Consider the following 20,871-nt stretch of genomic DNA (forward strand, 5'->3'; position numbering starts at 1 on the left):
TCAGCAGCTGTCTGGAAGGGGTCTCGTGGATTGTTTTGAGACCCACATCTACAGGAAAGTGTAACTCTAGATGCCGAGGCCTGACCTCTGGTGTGCCTGTGTGCATATGTTATGATTATATATGTTTGGCAAGTTCTGTTTAAATAAATTTCCCTTTCTGCTGAAGCATACACAGGTTTGGTGGTTAGTTAGCAGACCCACATTTTAGCTCTATTTATCTCCTCATCCTGGCAACTGCATACTAAAAAGTTGAGTGCAGAAAAATGTTAATTTTAAACACTGGATGCTATACTGTTATATTATAATATACTGTTATACTATGACTCCCACAGTATTTATTTCCCATATGGCAGTAAATGGGGGATGAGATCTGTTTACTTACTGATATTCTTCCAAATATCTTACTTTGTATTTAGCAGAACAAAGACATTTTTACAGGATTGGAACAATTTGAGGATGAGTAAATGATGACAGAATTGTCATTTGTGGGCGAACTATCCCTTTAAACAGACGTTGTATACTAAAAATATCACTCTATACAGTACATATTGTAATTTTTTGTTTCGCAATATATTGTGCTGGTGGTATATTATTACCTCTCTTTTTTTATTCTTCAAGCGTCAACTTTGCTCTGTACTGTCTGTACATAGCGACCATGTTTCCTAACCTACTTTGATTGTGACAAAAGTGACATTTTGTCAATCAATTGGTTTTCATCTATAGCCCCACCCACTTTAAAATCTCAGTAGTCTAAATGTTCAGATTGATAATATCTGTAATGATGTCAAATTCTACGATAGTTTATTACTCAGTGTGGACAATCAAGAGGTTTGTCGCTGGAAACCTGTCACGTCATGTCTGGTTTGGTAACCGTGTTAAACTTCATCTTCCTGGCCTGGCGCCGGCACACACCGCACCTGACTGACAGCCTCGTCCATCAGCCCTGCGCAGAGAAAGTGCTTCTCCTCTGATCTCCTGCAGCATTCCCACACCGCTAACAGTCTGATGAGCTTACCAGCTGATCCCAGACCATAAACGCATGCACTTTGACCTCCAGAGTTCATCTGTAATAGCTCACATATGAAGACAGAATTGTATATTAGATGGACTCGAGAGTAGTGGATATGGAAAAGTGATCTGGAGGGAAAGAAAGCAGGAAGATTGAATATCAGTCAAAGGGCTCTGAGGAGAATCGAATGAACTCGATAGGGAATTACAGATTTGTAAAACAGCTCGGAAATTTGATTGGAGGATGACAAAATGATGTCAGCCGGGTATGATCTTAGGAGAACTTAATCATTGACTCCCAGCATTCTCAGCAGGATATATGTGTGTGCGTGTGTGTGTGTGTGTGTGCGTGTGTCTGTGCAAATGTGCATTACAAACAGTGCTAAAACATTTCTCTCTGGATTGGCCCCCTGTGTGCGCAAGCCTCTGTGTGTTTGCCTTTTGCTAAATGAAATAATAGCGCAATGTAAAACAGGCCAAATTTAATCCATATCTTGTGTTTGTTCACTGCAAAATCCATTTTAAATCCAATTACTGCGTTGAAGAGAATGCTTATTTATTTCTTTTTTATTGAAAGATTTTTGAAATAGTTGAAAACGCACATTTGAACTTGACTTGAAATGCAAGTTCCAGACATTCTCTGCAGTCTACAGATTGTGAAACATAGGAAGTGCAATCAAACAGCTGGGCTAATTTCACACATACACACTTGCCCTGAAAAGTTTTGTGAAGCCACAATTAAAATGTGTAACTTTCATCCCATTAGATTAAAGAATTGTTTTGGAAAGGAAAAGAAGGGAAAGATGAACTTTTGGTAACAAATTTGGCGACAACCGTGTCACTGTGACCACAGATATAACTATTTTAATCTTAAAGGGAGATTTCACCCAAATTAAAATTCTTTCATTCATTTATTCACTCTAATGTCGTTCCAAACCTGACTTCCTTTCTTCTGCAGAACACAAAAGAAGATATTTTGAAGAATGTTGGTAACCAAAAAACATTGGTCCCCATTGACTTCCATTGTATGGACACAAAACCAGACATTTCTCAAAATATCAAAACTCCCCATAAAACATATGAGAGGTATGTTTCCAGCTTTTGTGATTGCACAGAAACAGTAACACACTTATTCATTACAGCACGAATGAAGTCAATGCAACTTCACCTAAAACACGCTATTTCGCTGCTTTATTTACTCAACACCGAGGTTCATTAACCCACCCTGTTGATCGGCAATCCCACTTTCGCGCCTCTCGTCTGTTGCGCGAGACATCAAAGGCCCCCATCAACAAATGGAGGCGCAAAAGACTTACATGAAAGCCTGATTGTAGATGAAGCAGCTGATTATAATTGCATTTTGTATGCAATCGTTTTTTTACTCATCCTTTTCTAATCGGGCCAACTGCCAGCTTTCTTTTCAGTCATTCAGTAATGTGGGAGAGCGTTCTCATTAAGATTCAAGCGCCATGCTCGCTAACTTAATTAAGCATAAGATAGACGCGCGCATAGATGCGATCTGATCTCGATGTGTGTGAGCCCACGTTTAGCTTCTGTTTAAGGGTCCTCTGAGGATGTGATGACAGTGTGACGGGGATCTCAGGTCGGCCCGTTTCCGTGGCATGCGCTCTTTGGTTGCAACTAAAGCTTTGAGTAGCTTGTTTTTTTTCTATAGAGGCAATCTTTTTATAATTGTGTTCCTGTAGCATTGTGTTGGAAGCGCAAAGGTTGTTGGTTTGATTCCCAGGAAACCCACTTTAGATAAGAGCATCTGCTACATGCATAAATGTGGTTGTTTCTGTTATTAATGTGTAGCTTATTTTCTCGAGGGCTGAGAAATAAAAAAAATTACTGTAATACGCCTACTTCTACGATATGATGTAAAGACTTTGTTTAGCCGGTGCGGGGTATTGATGGATTGATGCATGGACATAAACTCCGTTTTGACAGCTCTGATGTATGCTTTTTATAATCAGCCAGATTAATCTGATAAAACCGTTAATGAAATGTAAACTAAGTACAAAATTATTCCGCAGAGGCATTCTAAACCTAAACCTTATATGCATTATGTCTGAAAGTGATCAATGCCTGTAAATCTTTGTTGGCACGAAAACGCCACACAAAGCAACGACTTCCAAAAAGGGAAATTGAAATAACACGGTAAAAGAGAGTAGGCCTATACAGATTTACATGATACAACATTACAGGTCATAATTTTGCCAAAAAGACTTTGATGTGTTGTGTTGGTCATCTGTTAACAGTTACACACAATTGCGGCAATTCACCCTCCACACATACACACGCAGACGTACATGTGTGTAATATCCACAAGGGGTCGCTGTTGTTTTGCAGTCGTTACAATTTGATTAGCAACGATCATAATTAATGTCACCCAGTAACGATCATCAAAGGCTTGAAAATATTTTTCTCTTATATGAAATGTATAGTTGCATAATTAGAAGCAAAATAAGACCTAACAAATGCTTTGTGTCTTTATGTCTCCAACTGTACGTCTCTAAAAAAGTGGAAGACAAAATAAATCAGAATCATTTAGGCATAGTCACATCAGATGTATTTGAAATGCGCTATGATGCAATTCTGTATCTCTAAAGCTATTTGTACAGAAGTCTATAGGGAGCCTTGGATCGTGGATGTGGTGCCTCAGGTGATGATTTTACCCTGTACCTCAGTTTGGACCTGCCAGTGTCTGCGCGGGAGTGGAGAGGAGAGGTTGGCGCAGGCACCTCTTCAAACCCAAATGCACTTCTTTTTTTCAAAGCACACGTCAGCTGATGCCATTTGTTTTTTTTTATACGAACTCGTGCTGTAACAGAAGAGGCTTATCTTGTGGTTTGGCAGATGGCCATGTGAGCGTTTTTAACATTAGAAAACTCGCCTGTCGAAGGAAACCAGCCAAGTCTTATTTTACATCTCTGGACGTTACTCTAACCGAGAAGAAATATATGGAAAGGTCAAATCGTGCAGTCCTGCGCCCGAGCAACTTTTAGGGTGCGCTGGGTGATTCCGCATTAGAGGATGCGAGCGCGGATGCGGGGAAACAGAGATCCTGCGTTACGCATCACTCATCAGGCTAAAAAACCTGCCAGACTTTACTAGAAACACAAAAGTATCCAAGCTACGGAAATCAAACGAAATACGTCTGATTTTTTTGACTGAGTTGCGTGATGTTTAGTGAAAGACAACGACGCGTGGGAGAAATACTGTTTGGAAAGCACAATATTTGGCAAGGATCTTTCGCGCAACGACGAGATACCCTGGCATTTTAGGGCACACATTTAAGCAAGACGTTTTGGGATATGCTTTTTGACATTAAGAAAAGTGAAGAGACGCCGTTGTGAACTGAAGAACACTGAAGATGAATACGGCTGGATTTCCTCCACGTGAGATATTGCAACGTAACCGCGCAATTTTGTGAACGTTTTAGGATAGCGCGCACCGTTTTGTGTCGAGATGGAAGTTTCTCACGGGGCGAAAACAAACATGTTGCGTCTCCACATTCTGCATTTCATTATAATGCTGCTCAAAGGTAAGTTAACATGAGATGTTGTTGTCACCTGCACTTGCGTTTTTATGAGTTAAGACACTGCTGTATGGGATTTCCCATAACTAACTTAGCATCAAAAAGTGAAATTCATAGTTGTTGAAAGAGTTTTATCTGTTAATCTGAACGTTTAGTAATGTATGTTATAAATGCAGAATTCAACGCCCTCAGATCTGCATCTGTATCGTATGCATAACGCAAACACTGACAGTCCTCTGAACTTATCGTTTGTAGGACCTTTTATACTGTAGACGTAATGGATTTCATAAAAATATGATTATAATTACTATTTCTTACCTTTAAACCAACTCACCTGTTGACATTTTGGCTGCCAGGTATATTTAAGGCTAACGTTTGTCTGAAAGTTGTGGTGGTTTGGTTTATTACACATTTAATCAAAGGTTCTGAAAACAAATTACAGGTTGCATTAGAAACAGGCATAATGTGAGGCCCCAAATGTAATGAGGCATGTCTTTTCTTCCCTGTCCTCCCTTCTTTTGTCTTTTACTTGCTCTCTCTCTCACTTTTTGGCCCTCCATCTCCACCTCAGTGATCTTGTCTTGTGAGGGAACATGTGGTAGTTAGTGCTGAGATGCTCTCGGAATTATCCAGGTCTCTGAGTTTTCAGCAGGCATTACTCATGGTGTCGAACACTGTGAGGAACAGAAGCGGATGGCTTCACTGTTAGCTCGCAGAGATGTATGAGAATTCCTGAGCAGCACACCGTCACTGAAAAATAAATGATTCAGTTTTTTTTTGAAAGAGTGAAAAAGATACGAAAGTGTAACAAATCGAAAGATCTGGAAGATCTGAAACATGTTAACCAATGCAAATGTTGTTGGTATAGTTCCAGACAAAACGTCATAGCATGTCTTGAATTTAGAGAAGCTCTGACTCAGACATGGATGCACACACACAGACACGCACACACACGTGCACACACACAGACACGCACGCACAGACATGCACACACGCACAGTGAGAGCACACACTTAAGATAAAGGTGAGAGAAGCACAGGTCAAATATAACAGACTATAAATTCCTATATATATATATCCAATATTAATTAAGTGAAACTTTAAAATTCTGGCCCCCCGGCCAGGCAAATAGTGCAAAACAGTATGCAAACGGTGGCGAGGAACCCAAAACTCCAATGGAGAAAAAAAACCTCAGGACAACCCAGACCCAACCAGGGGATTCCAGTTCTCCTCTGGCAAAAGCTCGACAGTGCTTGCACAACAAGACTAAATAAAAATAAATAAACTTACTAATAAGGTAAATTATAGATTTAATATTATCATTAATAATCTAATAGCATTTGAAATTTTGTAGTGAAGACGTGTCAAGTCACCGCGTCCTTCTTTATCCAGCTCTTGTCAGGTCGCCACTTCCCATTCTTCGCTCTACCATCAGGTCTGGGCATTAACTGCATGCTCGCTGTGGTAACTTTGAAAGTGAAAGTGAAAGTGAAGTGAAGAGAAAGTGACCTATTAGTCAGATATGGTGACCCATACCCGAAATGTGATTTACTACTCTCTGCATTTAACCCATCTAGAGAGTAGTGAACACACGTACACCCAGAGCAGTGGGTGTACTATCACTGCAGCGCCCGGGGAGCAAGACAGTAAGGTGCCTTGCTCAAGGGCACCTCAGTCGTTACCCGCCGGCCAACCTTCTGGTGACGAGTCCGACTCTCTAACCATTAGGCCACGACTGTTCCTTGGAACAATGAGACAAGACTGGCTGAGAGTAGAGTACTGTTCTGCACTCTTTGATGCAACAAGTACATTGTGACGAGGGAGGCGTGACGAGAGCCGTGGGAGGAAGAAGCGAGGCCGGGTAACACTGTCAGCTGGGCGTCAATCCGGCCTCGTATCTCTCACGGAGGAGAGCGGAAGCATAAAAGGACGAACGGCAGGAGAATATGGCGAGCGAGGACCGGGCCCGGAAATGTTAAGTTTTGTGTTTATGTTTGTGTGGCCGGCAGTCGTCCGTGAGGTGCTGCCGGCCTTTTACTTCTGTATTATTGTTTGTTTATTTTTGATTAAAGTTTATTGTTAAATGTTCGCCGGTTCCCGCCTCCTTCCTTCCTTACATTGAACCGCGTTACATACATCAGTTGTGTTTTTGGTTCCGGTTGATCTAACTAATGCAGCCTAAACCCTCAGAGGATTTATATTAAGGAAGTGTAGTGTATGCAAGATTAAAAAGACGCGTCTTTAGTCTAGATTTAAATTGACAGAGTGTGTCTAACACTTTGTTTTACGGTGCCCTTGTTACACATGTTACATATATAGTATTTACTATAAATGATGCATAGTTACATGTAACTAACCTAAACCAAACTCTAATCCTATAGTGAGTACATGTAGTTCATTTGTATTACTCTGTACTAAAATGTATAGTTACACATGTAACACGGGCACTGTAAAATAAAGTGTAATCCTGAAAGCTTTTCACATCACATCGGAGTAATTACACACACCATTGTGTCCAGAAATTGAGTTCAACATTAAAAAAAGAGCATGTCAAGGGCAAAACTTTTGCTTTTACATTAACAAAATAGTTTAAGTACAGCTGTGGTAAAAGAGCACCGTTTGACTTTATCATCTTATTTGATTTCCTTTACATTTAGTTATTTAGCAGACGCATTTACCCAAAGCGACTTACAGATGAGGGAAACAATGGAAGCAATCGGAACAACATAAGGACAACAAAAAGCACAAGTGCAATAAAAGAAAACTGGTCTCATATAGCCTACCACAGTATACAGATTTGTTTTTTTTGAAAGAGTAGAAAAGAGATAGAAGTCAGAACTGATCAGTCAGGTGTTGACGGAAGAGATGATTTCAGGGCTTATCTAAAGACACGGACATGAATGTTCTGTTACGTCATGAATAGAAGCGGTCAGTAAACCCTGAGAATTACAGTGCTGCCGGGTATAAAATGACCTGTAAAATATGCCACTTGTCTTGATCTCAGCTGTCACATTTTTACTGAGGATTTTAATGGAGTGCACTTTATTGAGGTATGATGGAGCTGTTATCTAAGTAACGCTTTGAGTTACAGCGGTACATCAAATATTATTATTATGCCATCTGGCCCTTTAGTGAAGACGTTAAAAGGCGAGCATTCTCCTGTATTCTTGATCTAAACTGCTATTGTAAGCTGTTTTTACTGTGAAATGGCGTTTAGTGATTCATTTTTCTTCAGTGATGAGAAGTTGTTATAGTAATGTTCATTGTCAGCCATTGAAAGAAAAAAGCTTTGTCCATTACCATGCATTAAACATGTTTAGCTTAAATATCTACATAATGTAAAAAAACAGAATCAGCATGCGGCACAAAAAAGTAATTTGACTTAAAAAAAAATCGACATGTATACCGTGCGCGCAGTCACTTTATAACTCTTCATTTGCGAAAGATTATGCATTCACAGTCACAAGCTTTTGGCTCCACACGACTCCCCCAAATAACGATAAATGGTTTATAAAACACCTTTCTTGAATATTCATGATCTCATTTGCATATAAATATGGTGGTGTTTCTGCTTGAATTTGTTTGTGGAAAATTTTAATAACCAAGGACGAGTGCCAAAAAAGAAAGGTTTTTTTTGGAAGTGAAGTTTTTGCAGGAGTGTAGAGGCCTGAAGTCATTCTTCCTGCTGGTTTCGCTTATTAGTGTTTCTAATAAAAGAGAGAACACTGAGTGGCAGTGGGTAACAGCAGCTGTCAAAAACAGGTACTTCAGAACACCATACACTGAGATGAATAAAGGTGCAATGTTGAAGCGGTGTACCTGTAAAATGCCGAAAATATGAATGTATATTGCAGTCAAATGTATGTTTGCGCATTCATGCTATATAATCTGTAAAATATCAAATCCCTGTTCGGATGTAAAAAAATAATTCTGTCTATTCAGCCTTAGTAGACATAATGGTAATTTGGCTTGAGTTTAGGGACTCAATCCCAGGATTTGACTTAAAGTGATAGTTCATCCAAAAATGTCATCACTTACCCTCAGCTTGTTCCAAACCTGTATACATTTCTTTGTCCTGCTACCACAAAGGAAGATATTTGGAAGAATGTCAGTAACCAAACAGATCTCAGCCCCCATTTACTGCCATATAGGGAAAATAAATACTATGAGAGTCAATGGGGCTTGAGATCTGCTCGGTTACTGACATTCTTCCAAATATCTTCCTTTGTGTTTAGTAGAATAAAGGAATTCATATAGGTTTGGAACAATCTTAGGGTGAGTAAATGTGGGTGAACTATCCCTTTAAGGTTTAAGGTAACACACACCCTACTCGGGCATCTCCTAAACCTTACTTTCATGATCCCTGTCTGTGTTTCCCCAATTATTCTGACTTTACCCTGCGTTCCAACTGGGATATATTGCCCTCCGAACAATCATGGCCACCATACTGAAGGGTCGTTCCAAACGGAAAAGTGCTCATAACTGGCCACTTCAAAGGGCCCTTCAGAATGAAGGATTTCGAAGGGTACAACTGATGGTCACTTCGGGCTCCCATGATTCTTTGCGCAGATTCTTTGCGTGGTGACGCCGCCTCCTTATGGGCGCGGGATGATGACGCAGAAGGGCACTTCAAGAAACAGTTGTTTGGTGCCCTACACCCTTTAACCCTTAAAAGCTCTCACTCCGGAGTGTAAACCATTCGAAGGGTTTAGGGCATAGGGATGAGCCCTTCGAAATGGAACGCAGGGTGTGTCTAGTGTTGTAGTTCTTTGTAGTTCCTTTTTCTATTGGTTCTGTGTCATGATCTGTTTCAGGTGTGTCTTGTTAGCCCTCTCCTTACCCTGTGTATTTAAGCTCTTGTGTTTCCTTTGTCTGGTGTTTGTCGTTGTTAGAGGTTTGGTCTTATGTCTTTTGTTTTCGGCGATTTTGTTACTTTGTTTACATATATAAAAATCTAATAGGCCTACTGCACGTGGATCCGCTTCCTGCACACCTACATATAGAACTTTGTAAACATTTATATAAATATTTTAATGTACGAGCTGGTCACTGTCCTTACATCTGATTCAACTCTATAACATATACTGCTGTCTTGAGAGATGCTGCAACATGGAAAACTACATAGAAACACTGCTTTTCACGCACCAATGAACCAAATATTAAGTGACAGTAGTTTTGTAAATAATGTTGCACCATGTTATAAAAATGTCGCTAGCCGAAACTCGCTTCATGTCAAACCACATCTTACTAATGCATTATGCATGAACTCCAGAATGTGTAATGTGTTTTTTCCTACCTTTTTTATTATCTTTTCCCATTGTTAGAAATGTTGCAAACAGACCTTCAAATAAGCATGATGTCTAGCTAAAAATTCAAGACCGTCACTCTAAACTCTAAAAATATAGATAGTAGATTATGTCTACTGATGTGTTTATAAATTAGCTTGTTTTTTGTTTTTGAAACAGTCAAGTCTAAAGCTTAAACTTGATGAACATTTTGTGCTGCCTGCAGTAATTTTGAGCTGTCTGCAAAACAACACAAAACCAAATTGTTTGGTTAATGCACGCATTAAACGCAGGAAAAAACGCAATAGCACACAAATACATATGTTAATTTAGATAATATCGTGTTTACCCACAATGCTTTGCGTCTTCAGAGAGCAATTTTCTGCTGTGCTTGAAAAGTACCGAAGCATGTAAGCTGTAGTTTTAAACACTGAAAACCATGTTCGGTGGTTAAGTGTTTGTCTCACCTGGGACCAAAACCAGCCATGCTGCTCTTGTTGCCTCATTACCCTAGAGCTGCTCTGGTGCCCATTGAGATTACTGGACTGCTGGGAGATATTTCAACATCTAAATGCATTGTATTAATGCCATCCTACGACAACATTTACATGACCAAAAAAGCTTGCTCGAGTTTCAGATTTGAATGTGTAATTATTTATAAATGGAAATGTCAATAAAGATCTAATCCCTTCAACTTGATGTAGATTCAGCCCTGTCACATTACAGTCTGTGACTTCATATTACCTCAAAAACGTATATGTGGTGACACATGCTGTAATATATGTCTGTGTACTGTGCATATTAATTTAGTATTTATAAAGGAAATATTTAGATGAAGGCCTATTATGTATATTTACCAATAATTTAAGATAAAATGAATATTACACAGACATATATTATGTAAACACAAACTTTTATTCAGAATGCGATTAATCGCGATTAATCCCGGGCAGTAACAAAGCAAATAGTGATCAAATGATAAGCAAAACATGCATTGAGCAATACAACCGGTGAACTATTACCGTATTACAGAGTTAATTCCGATGTCTGGGTTGGTTGGATGATGTCGTATGAAGTCTCAGTAAACTGCTGCATCCTCCACACGGTGGAAAACTGCGGCGTGTAAATGGCGTTTAGCACAGATTCTTGGGCCGTATTTGTGCTGTTATTTAAATGGCATAATACCTTTCGTAAATCAGGTGCTACTGCGTGCAAACAAATGCGCTGTCAGCAGGTGCAATTCATTCCTCTCTTATTCTGCCCTAAGAATTGATTTTCATTGATGTTCTGCTGTTCCTGTTTTGATTTTTTAAAAACCCCTTTCCTTACAATCATTGTGTAATATTTTTAAGTGAAATGGTGGTTAAACAAGAGTTTGTTGCATGATCACTTTAGAGAGCGTGTTTTTGTGATCGAGCAGGGTTGTGGATTGTAAACATTATGTCTGAGATGCAGAGTAATGGAAATTGTTACCCCAGAGTTTGATTCTACATGTGCTAGAATTAATGAGTGAAAAAGAGTTGAGGGAGGAAATAAAGTGAGTTTACTTTGGGAATGGTTATTTAAATACCTGTGCTGCTGAATTTGCTGATTCGAGTGGATTCAAGCTTTTTCTAATAACTATTCAGGGAGGCATTTACAGATAATTATAGTCAATTAGTATAATCAATGAAAGGTCCTTCACCTAACTAAGAATGATCACACTTGATAAAATGCTGCAAGTTTAAGCAGAAGTGTGTCACGTTAAATTACTTTTTTCTACTTTTGCTTAATGTACAATAATATGGTTAAAGGATGCTTTGTTGGATCATCAAAACATTACTATTGTGTATTTGTTCCTGCTTATTGACTTTTGCACAACCAATCTGGGGCCGGGAGGGGTTGTTTTAAGACCAACATCAGCCAAAGGAGGGTTGTTGTAAAAACTGAGGTAGAAGCAAGAATTATATCTCATTAAATGACATTCTTCAGCTTTAATGTACATATCTGGGCTGTTGAGTTTTTAAGTTATTCTACTTGGGGTATATTCTCTAAATCTTTGTGGCAGGTGATGGGTTGATACAGTCACTGATATGTGTAGTGGTAGGAAAACCAGTAAATTTAGATGTTACCAGATAAAACATATCGTCGCTGTCGGGCGGAATCCTTGTATCTCCAAAATCATTATTTTTCAGGAAATTAAAAAAACTGCATATTTTTTTGAGTTATACCTTATTTTGCTATCATATACTGTTGTGTACCAGCATTAACACAACATTTCCCCAAAACCATGTTTAATCGGAGATACAAGGTTTATGACTTGGGAGATACGAGATTACGCTGTCATTGATAAGAATGGTACGGACACAGACGTCGCTGCTGCCAGCAGTGTTCATCAAAGTCTGCGGTCGCGTTGAGCCTTTTGACAAGAGACGAGGCTTTAAGAGCTAATGAAAGCTAATGATTGTGGTTACATACATCTTCCTAAACTCTATTTTAAATGTTAGAGCTATGAGTGATGCGTTAAACAGGCTGTCTAATATAGGCGGAAATTAATCTGCATGCAAATAAAGTCGGCGGTCGCGTTGAGCCTCTTGACAAGAGAAAAGGCTTCAATCGTTAAGCAAAGCTAACGACTGTGGTTACATACATCTTCCTAAACTCTATTTTAAAGGTTTAAGAACTATAAGTGATGTAATACAAAAAACGATGAGCTGACTAGGATGACTAATAGGCGGAAATTCGCCGAATCTGCTCGCAAACTTACCTTCGTGGCTCACGGGCTTAATTCTGCACCGAAGCATTACAGCTATCGATTTTTAACAAAACAGACCTACTCAAATGTATCTAACCTAACTATTTTCACTCATTATTATCTAAAAAACTTTCAATCAGGAGACGTAATGTCGAGAAGCTCCCGCGGAGTGAAGAAGAGGTGGAGTTACGAGACTTCTCAGACAGTTGAAGTGTCCAATGGAGTTAAGAGATTTGCTCTCAAGCTATTTTCAACACTTTAGATTGGTTAATAATTTGTAAAATTAACAGACCCACATGGGGCCTGACCAATAGCATCGATTTGTGAAAAAATATGAAATTGACCAAATTTGGACATAGGAGGTTTCCGCCCGACAGCGACAATATTTTACATTGTCATAGATGGAACTTTTTTGGCCCACTGGCTGTTCATTTTGAACTGTATCATGATCAGATTCCTGTGTTTTTCATTATTTACACTTCATGCCGTAATATCCGTGTTAATTCGATCTTTGTTTAATATTTTTAACTTTTTTAATAACTTCTGAAGACAAACTTACAGGGCAAAAGGGTTAAAAGCATATATATTTTCCTTTCATTTATGTATATTTGATTGCTTGTTATAGCCCAGCAATGCGAGAGACGTGCCAGCATTAGCAATATAACTTGATCGACTATGTAGTCACATTGTTTTGGTTTAAAGCCGTTTGTTTAAGCAATGTTTAAAGGTGCCGAAGAATTCATTGATACAATATGTTAAATTGTTCTCTGATATCTACATAGAAAGTATGTGGCTTTTTTAAGTGAAAAAATGATCCAGAAACGGTTTTACATGTCCATTTACCCAGGATTTGTCCCTAGAATGAAAAGGTCTGTTATTACCTTATTTGGAAGGGTCATGAATATTAATGTTGAGCTCTGCTCTGATTGGCTGTTTTGTTGTGCGGCTCATGCCACTAGCTCACACAGCAAACAGAACGCTACTGTCAACCGTAAAATGGAAGAAGTGGATAAAATCACCACTTGCTGCTTGCGGTAGGTGTTCTAATGGCAGTATAGTCGGAATTGCCCTCTTCTTAAATCAGTATAAAAACGCTGCGCGATGCCCAGGGGCGGACTGGCCATCTGGTGTACCGGGCGTTTTCCCGGTGGGCCACTAACGTATGGGGCCATAACGGACGTGTTTTCCGCTAACGTATGGGGCCGTAACGGAGGCGTTGGCCGCTTAGACGGACGTATTATAAATGCGAATGCACGCAACGTGAATGCAAAAGACACGTATGCGCTGTTTAAAGAAGACGCTCAGCTTGCACTGTACAGATGACACACGCCTGACTTGATAACAGCCCAGCTCGCGCTGTATAAAGAAGTCGTGTCTCTGCGCAGCTCGCGCCTAGACGCGCCTCACTTCATACTTGTTTAAAGAAGACGACGATGTCATTGTCCATCGCAAGGTTTCAATGTAGACATCGTCCGATGCCAATTTGGTAGACATAGCACAACCCTATTCACAATAGCTGCAGAACTGTAACGTCACAGTCGGTGTTATGTTGGTATTGGCCTCTTTTTCAGTGGTCTTTTGGATGCACAAGATTTACATAAGGAGGAAACAATGGTGTTTGAGGCTCAGGATATGTCATTTCCATGTACAGATCTCTTATAATTAATCTATGCCTAGATAATAACAGTTTTCCATTCTATGGCACCTTTAATACTAAACATAATTATATAAACATATATAGTAAAAGTCTAATCCTACACAATACAAACATTTATCATTTATTTGCAGGTCATTTATCTGTAAAATGGAATCAAGTTTTTAACACTGTTTAATATGGCATTTTTGCTCTATGGTTAATCAGCAATTTCTGACAAAATAGAATGTGTTCAGTGTATCAGTAAACTATTGTTTATACTTACACAATGATAGTTTTCATAAACTGTTTTTGGTACACAAATAAAATAATACTCACTTTGTTGTTAGACATATTTATACTGCCCCTGAACTTGGAAACATCTTGAATCTAACAGAACATTTTTATTGAGAAATGTCTTCAGTTTGCTTATTATTTAGAAGGAATTTAGAATGTACAGATAAAGATTGTCTACATAGAAAGTTGCCTGTCCTCATTTGGTCTGTGTGTGTTTTTACCAATCGTGAATACAAATGAGCTAATGTGTTTTTATAATGACTTACAGTAGTAGGAAGCAGAGGAAGACAGGTGTTCCAAAAAACTTTTCTGCTGATTCCGTCTGCTTTATTTCCTCCTAATGTTTCCTTCTAATAAGGAAGATCAGTAGCACTATAGCGCATACAGTACCTGAAGGAGACATTGTAGTGCTGTACGAAAAATAAATAGTCTACACTGTAAAACTTTGCTGTAATTTCGCAGCAGGTTTGCCAGTAACTTACTGTAAATTTAATGCACAATTTTGTTTTAAGTATAAACGTACCTAGTTTATATATATTTTTTTCATAAAACAAGACTTAATATCTCGGGTCACTTTTCTTGTTATGTAAATGTATCGTAATTTATGAAGTTTTAAATATTTTTACAGAAAACTAGAGGAAAATGGTTAGGAAGAATGTCATTTTTTGCAGTGTTGCTGTGCTAATGCCAGTATCTTCTTGCTCATTTTTATTAAAGTAATTGAAAACAGTACTAACTGGAAAGTATATTAAGTAGAAATTAAATCTACTAAAAAGTTACTGGCAAACCTGCTGCAAAAACTACAGCAAAGTTTTACAGTGTACCTCAAACTTGAAAGAACAATATTTTGTGTGGTGTGGATTCAGTGTCGGCGCCACGAGTGGGCCCTAGGGGGCATAGCCCGGCCACTTCAGTCACTGTGCCCCTTCACTTTTTAAATTAATAATAGACGAAATAATTTAAAAAACATTTGGAAAATGAATTTGGTTAATATTAATTAAAGAAGCAACAAGAGCAGAGGTTAAAATATAATGTAGGGCCCTAGTATGACATCTGTTTTATTTATTCGTCAACAGACTTGACAGACAACAGTGTCTTGTGCAGTACTTACATGTGTTGTTAAAAAACACAAGCTAAAGGGCTGCTTGCGTCCAGCGGCAACATTTCTGTATGCATTGCTTAACAAGAAACGGGCATTACCATTACGCAGACGGTGACAAGTAGAGATATAGGCTGTCTATCAGTGCTTTGGATCATGTTCTTGGTTAAATGGAAGCACGTTTCAGTGAACGTAATTCAAAGTAGAAAGTTTTGCTAGACATAAAGTTCTACTGGGGAACAGTCCCCTGTATACTTTTTCTGTCACTTTTTCTTCAAAGCCTGCTTTTGAAACATCCGTCTAAATGAATAATCTTCATTTATTAACTTCAACTGAATTTTATGTATGATCTGTGTATTTCCAGTTCTTTTTGTCAAAACGTCATACAACATTTGCTCTCCTCCAAGTTGATATTAAAAAGTATTAAAATTAGCCTTTCAGTTTCAGTGTCTTTCATACAGTGTCTGTCATGTCTTTTAGTTCAGTTCAATTTATTAGCTTTAAAAAAGCTATGCGAAATATGCAATGCTGTCCTCGAAATGGACATTTAGAATTGTTAAACTTGAGACTTCAAAACGACAGCGCGCACTGGACGAAAAGCTTTGTATCTACAACTCGCAGGCATTGAGCACCGATGGGCAGGATTTTACTTTATTTTTACTGTGTTTTAGTTAAAAATGTGTGGCTCTTTAATATTAATCAATGAATAGGCAGTGCGCGGCTGACACGCGCAGACATGGATTTCTTTGCACACTCCTTTAATGTGCGAATGTGCCGCTTTAACAAGTATGATTTGGTTAGCCTACTACGTTGCATATAGATCACTTTTTCCGCGATTATCACTGATAAAAAAGTAAATAGTTAAAACTTAAACTTGAGAAGAATACTGGGGCATAACTTCTTAACACCAGAAGAGCCGCACACTGAAACAGAACAGAGCGAGACCTCAGCCTATGTGCCGTGTCTCAACCTCGGACGGCACCGGCCCATTCTACACCCCTAAACCCTGGTGCCCCCACTAAACATAGCGGTCCCCCACTAAACATAGCAGCCCCTCACTTTGTGCACCCTGGCGCCGACTCTGTGTGGATTTGTGCCTTGAAACCAAGTGCCCAGTTTTGCACCATTGGGCAGTGCCAGAGCATCTCTTCAGCCCAACTTTACAGTTGGCATATGCATTTACTGTAGGAAACTACTGTAAGACTGCCAGATAGTGTGGTGTGATGTGTGAATCAGAGTAACTCCAGAGAACATGTTTCTTGTGATGTCGGCATACAGTTGTACACCCATGGAAACCAGTTTAATGAAGCCCCTGATGTACAGTTATCATGCTGATATTGGTTTCCAAATGCACTTTGGAACTCAGTGGTGAGTGTTGAAATGGAGAATAGATATGTACACACTGAGACGTGCTGAGCTGTAGCACAGGGATTTCATGAAGGTGACATCGTAGATAGCATCATGTAAAAAAAACGTACCATTATAATATATATTTTTAGAGTAGTTATGGGGAGGTTAGTGGTGGAACAGGGAAGCAGGTATATATAATACACTGCATAGCCAAGCGTACATCCAGTCCACCTTGTATACCCAATGTATATATATATATACAGTATATAGAATATATATACCGTATATAGTATAGTACATATCAACAAATGTATAGTACAATGCAGTGTAAGTTGCTTTGGATAAAAGCGTCTGCCAAATGCATAAATGTAAATGTAAATATCACCTGCAAAAACACAAATGACGTGCACAATGCAGCTGGGTGAATTAGAACGGCAACTGTGAGCCAGACCCCATCGCTTAACATCAGCACATGACTTCGCTGATGCTATTGTGTCTAAATGGGATCAAATCCCATTCACACAAGGAAATCCCATCATCTCACAGAAGGCCTTCCCCGCAGGACTAGAAGCTGTTAAAGCAGGAGAGGAAGAACAAACTGCCTTTTAATGCCAGAAATAAAATGTACAAAGAGGACACGTAAATATAATTTTCGGGTGTCCACGTTTGGCCAGAAACCACTGACAGACACATTGTGTTGTCTCAAGCACATTAAAGGTGTTACTTAATTATCCCAAAATATGGTAAAGCCAAATAACACAGTATAAAAACTAGTTTTCTTCTTTCCTGGCATTTAGTAAAGGAAGGTGAGTAGATTGATTTAAATGTTGGCTTAGCACCCAAACTGAATACACAAAGATCCACATTTCCAGACTTAAAATGTTTTAATTGTATTTTGAAAATGGCTTTATTTTTGCTTTAAAAAGGCAAAAATAGCTCTATTTTAAAAAACATTTTCCTTTTTTTATTCTTCGGTTTTACTGTTATAAATATCCCCGGTCTTACTCTGCATGATTTATCAATGCATGTTATTCTATAGCAATAAGATTCCTTCACATTGTCAAATGTGATTAGTTTTCTTTTAAATTTCTTCCACTAACCAAGGCCACACTGATAGTAAAAACAGTATAAACCATCAGTATACTTTTATAGACAACAATTCAAGAACCAATTAAATGCCGGTAAACAAAACCCTGCCGCACATCATTTCCCACTCGATATTCAGTTTCAGTCAGAAACGCATTAAACAGAAGCTAAATGTGTTGCGGGAGTCGCATTGTCCTGTTTAAAGGTCAATTTCATACGTCTTCTCCGGTGCTGTTGTGAGTTTGATTAGTGTTTGAGGGTCATAATCAATCAGTGTTTGTTAAACTAGTCCCTTCTCATCACTTGATGAATCATTCCCAATGTTATTCTTCTAGTGGCTCATCCTTCAATCACACGAACCCCAAATGACCGCCACAAGCACCGCAATGATGTTCAGAAGTCAGTTTCCGCATGAGAATGGAGAGGCATCTCACTGTTTTTAATGATTACATAATTGCCCTTCAGCCATGGCCTTGTCGTATTGTCGCCTTGGATCTGTGGGTGCCGAACGTGTATCATCATAGCCATCGGCTTACGGCAGGGAACTGGAAGTAATTACACTTTACTTTTGACTTCTTTCTGAAGAATGAAACCTTTAAAGCTGCAATCCGAAAACTTTAACTCAATATCGCCATCTCTGTTTCAAATATCCAATTGCAGGTTACTTTGCGTACTTGTCTTATGTGAGTTGAAGGCAAATGATGTCAAACCAACATTTCCAGTGAAATCGTACCCCACAACTTATAAATCAATTTTATAGGCTTATGGTTGTGAATCTGTGATTTTAATAGGGCTGAAATGATTAGTTAACATTATCGACAATGAAAAAATGGTCAATAAATATTTTTGTTGTCGAATAGTTGATCTCATATGACATCATGTAAGGCCTGCTATAGCACGATTTGACCAGTGTGGCGCTGTAGCGCTAGACTGTAGGCATCCATTTGATGGATGGTGGGTTGTTTTCCTAACTTTTAAATCGTTTTTTTCTTTAGAGGTTTCATTTTTCAAAGCATTTTAAAATCTGTAATTGGTATTTTGACACTTAATTCTATGGATTAATTAAGCAGCTATTACATACCACACAACATTCTTAAATCCAAGATTAGCCTGTTTACACCAGACCAAGATGCCCCAAATACCATTACCCCCCGATTGGAGTTACTGTAGGATGGATTTTCTCCCACTCAACAGGTTTCCATGCACTTATAAACTCCATTGCTATAAATGGCTACCCAGGGGCCCATTACACTCACTTTAGTTGAGAGCTACTGCAAAGCATGCTGCTGTCTGAATTATTCAGGGTGTCGGGTTGGTCGAAGTTAATTTAATCAGGTCACAGGTTCAGCTCAGGCTCCAAAATGATTCATCCAGAGTGCGCTTGAACCTTGTTTTATCTGATGATTGAGTATTTTCCCTACAAAGATAATTAACAGATAAACACTTAAGTTTCAGATATTTGCTAGTGTTTATGTCCTATTTTTAAACCCAGATATATTGGATGTGGGGTATTTTTAATGATAAGAGATTATAAAAAATAGGTATTTGTTAACAATTTGTTAATGCATAATTGAACAATTAACAGTACTTTTACCACATTTATTAAACTTTCTTCATGTTAATTTCAGCATTTACTAATACATTTTTCTAATCAAATGTTGTTAACATTAGTTAATGCACCATAACCTAACATGAATAATTGTGTTGACATTAAGAAAGATTAATACATACTGAAAAACTGTATTGCTCGTTGTTAGTTCATGTTAGATATTGCATTTACTAATGTTAACAAATACAACCTTATTGTAAAGTATATTTATAACTGTTTTATCATATTTATTTTTTATATCCGTTCTAGTTTTTTTAAAGACACAGTAGATTAAAAGCTCATGTGCATATAATATTATATACTTATTACCAGTCATTTTTTAAATGTTGAAGTATTCCTGTACTAGTTTTTAGTATGGTATTGAAGTTATTGTGTAGTACGCAGAGGTTAGAATGCTTAGCCAGCACAACCTAATATTAAATATTGATAAAGCATGCATTCCTGAAAAGCGTATAACCTGAAGTGACCTTTGCATTTATCTCTCGATGATTAAAATATGGATGCGTGTTCTTGTGAAAGAAATGTGTATTTTCGACATCTGAAGCTGCCGTTACTCAGCACTTTGAGAGGGATAGATGCCTCTATGATTTCAGTTTGTTATGCATCTTGTTTTAGCAAATACAATATTATCAGCATTCAAGTGTTTTTTTATTTTATATGAGGAAACCGCACAGTATTGTTGCATTTGACTTTTTGAGTGATCATTTGCAACATTTATGAAATACAGTGGCTTGCAAAAGTATTCATCCCCCTTCATTTTATTCACATTTTGTTATGCTGCTGCCTTATCTTAAACTACTTTAAATGATTATTTTTTTACATTAATCTACACTCCATGCACAATAATGACAAAACAAAAAACTGATTTTTGACAGCTTTGCAAATTTATTAAAAATAAAAAACAAAAATAAGTACATTGCATAAATATTCACACCCTCAACTCAGAAAATGGTTAAAGCACCTTTACAGACTCAAATCTTTTTGGGTATGATGTGAAAAGCTTTACACATCTGCATTTGGCAATTTTCTGCCATTCTTCTGCTCAGATCCTCTCAAACTCTGTCAGGTTGGATGGAGATCATCAGTAGACAGACATTTTCAGGTTTCTACAGAAATGTTCAGTTGGGTTCAAGCACTAGCTGGGCCACTCAAGGACATAGACAGAGTTGTCCATAAGCCACTCTTGCATTGTTTTAGTTGTGTGCTTAGGATCATTGTCATGTTGGAGA

The 20,871-nt window shown here is 38.3% G+C and overlaps 1 protein-coding gene across 1 annotated transcript in view; it reads left to right on the forward strand.

Annotated features, from left to right (window-relative positions):
- Positions 1–3,728: 3,728 nt before the first annotated feature.
- si:dkeyp-14d3.1 (transmembrane protein 132C) overlaps positions 3,729–20,871 on the forward strand; it is a 244,288-nt gene continuing 227,145 nt past the window's right edge. Inside the window, exon 1 of the mRNA XM_057357037.1 lies at positions 3,729–4,555. Within this exon, the coding sequence (XP_057213020.1) occupies positions 4,480–4,555 (76 nt within the window). The 5' untranslated portion in view covers positions 3,729–4,479. The remainder of the gene's footprint in view (positions 4,556–20,871) is intronic.

Source organism: Triplophysa rosa, linkage group LG17 (genome assembly GCF_024868665.1).
Source record: "Triplophysa rosa linkage group LG17, Trosa_1v2, whole genome shotgun sequence".
Taxonomy (NCBI): domain Eukaryota; kingdom Metazoa; phylum Chordata; class Actinopteri; order Cypriniformes; family Nemacheilidae; genus Triplophysa; species Triplophysa rosa.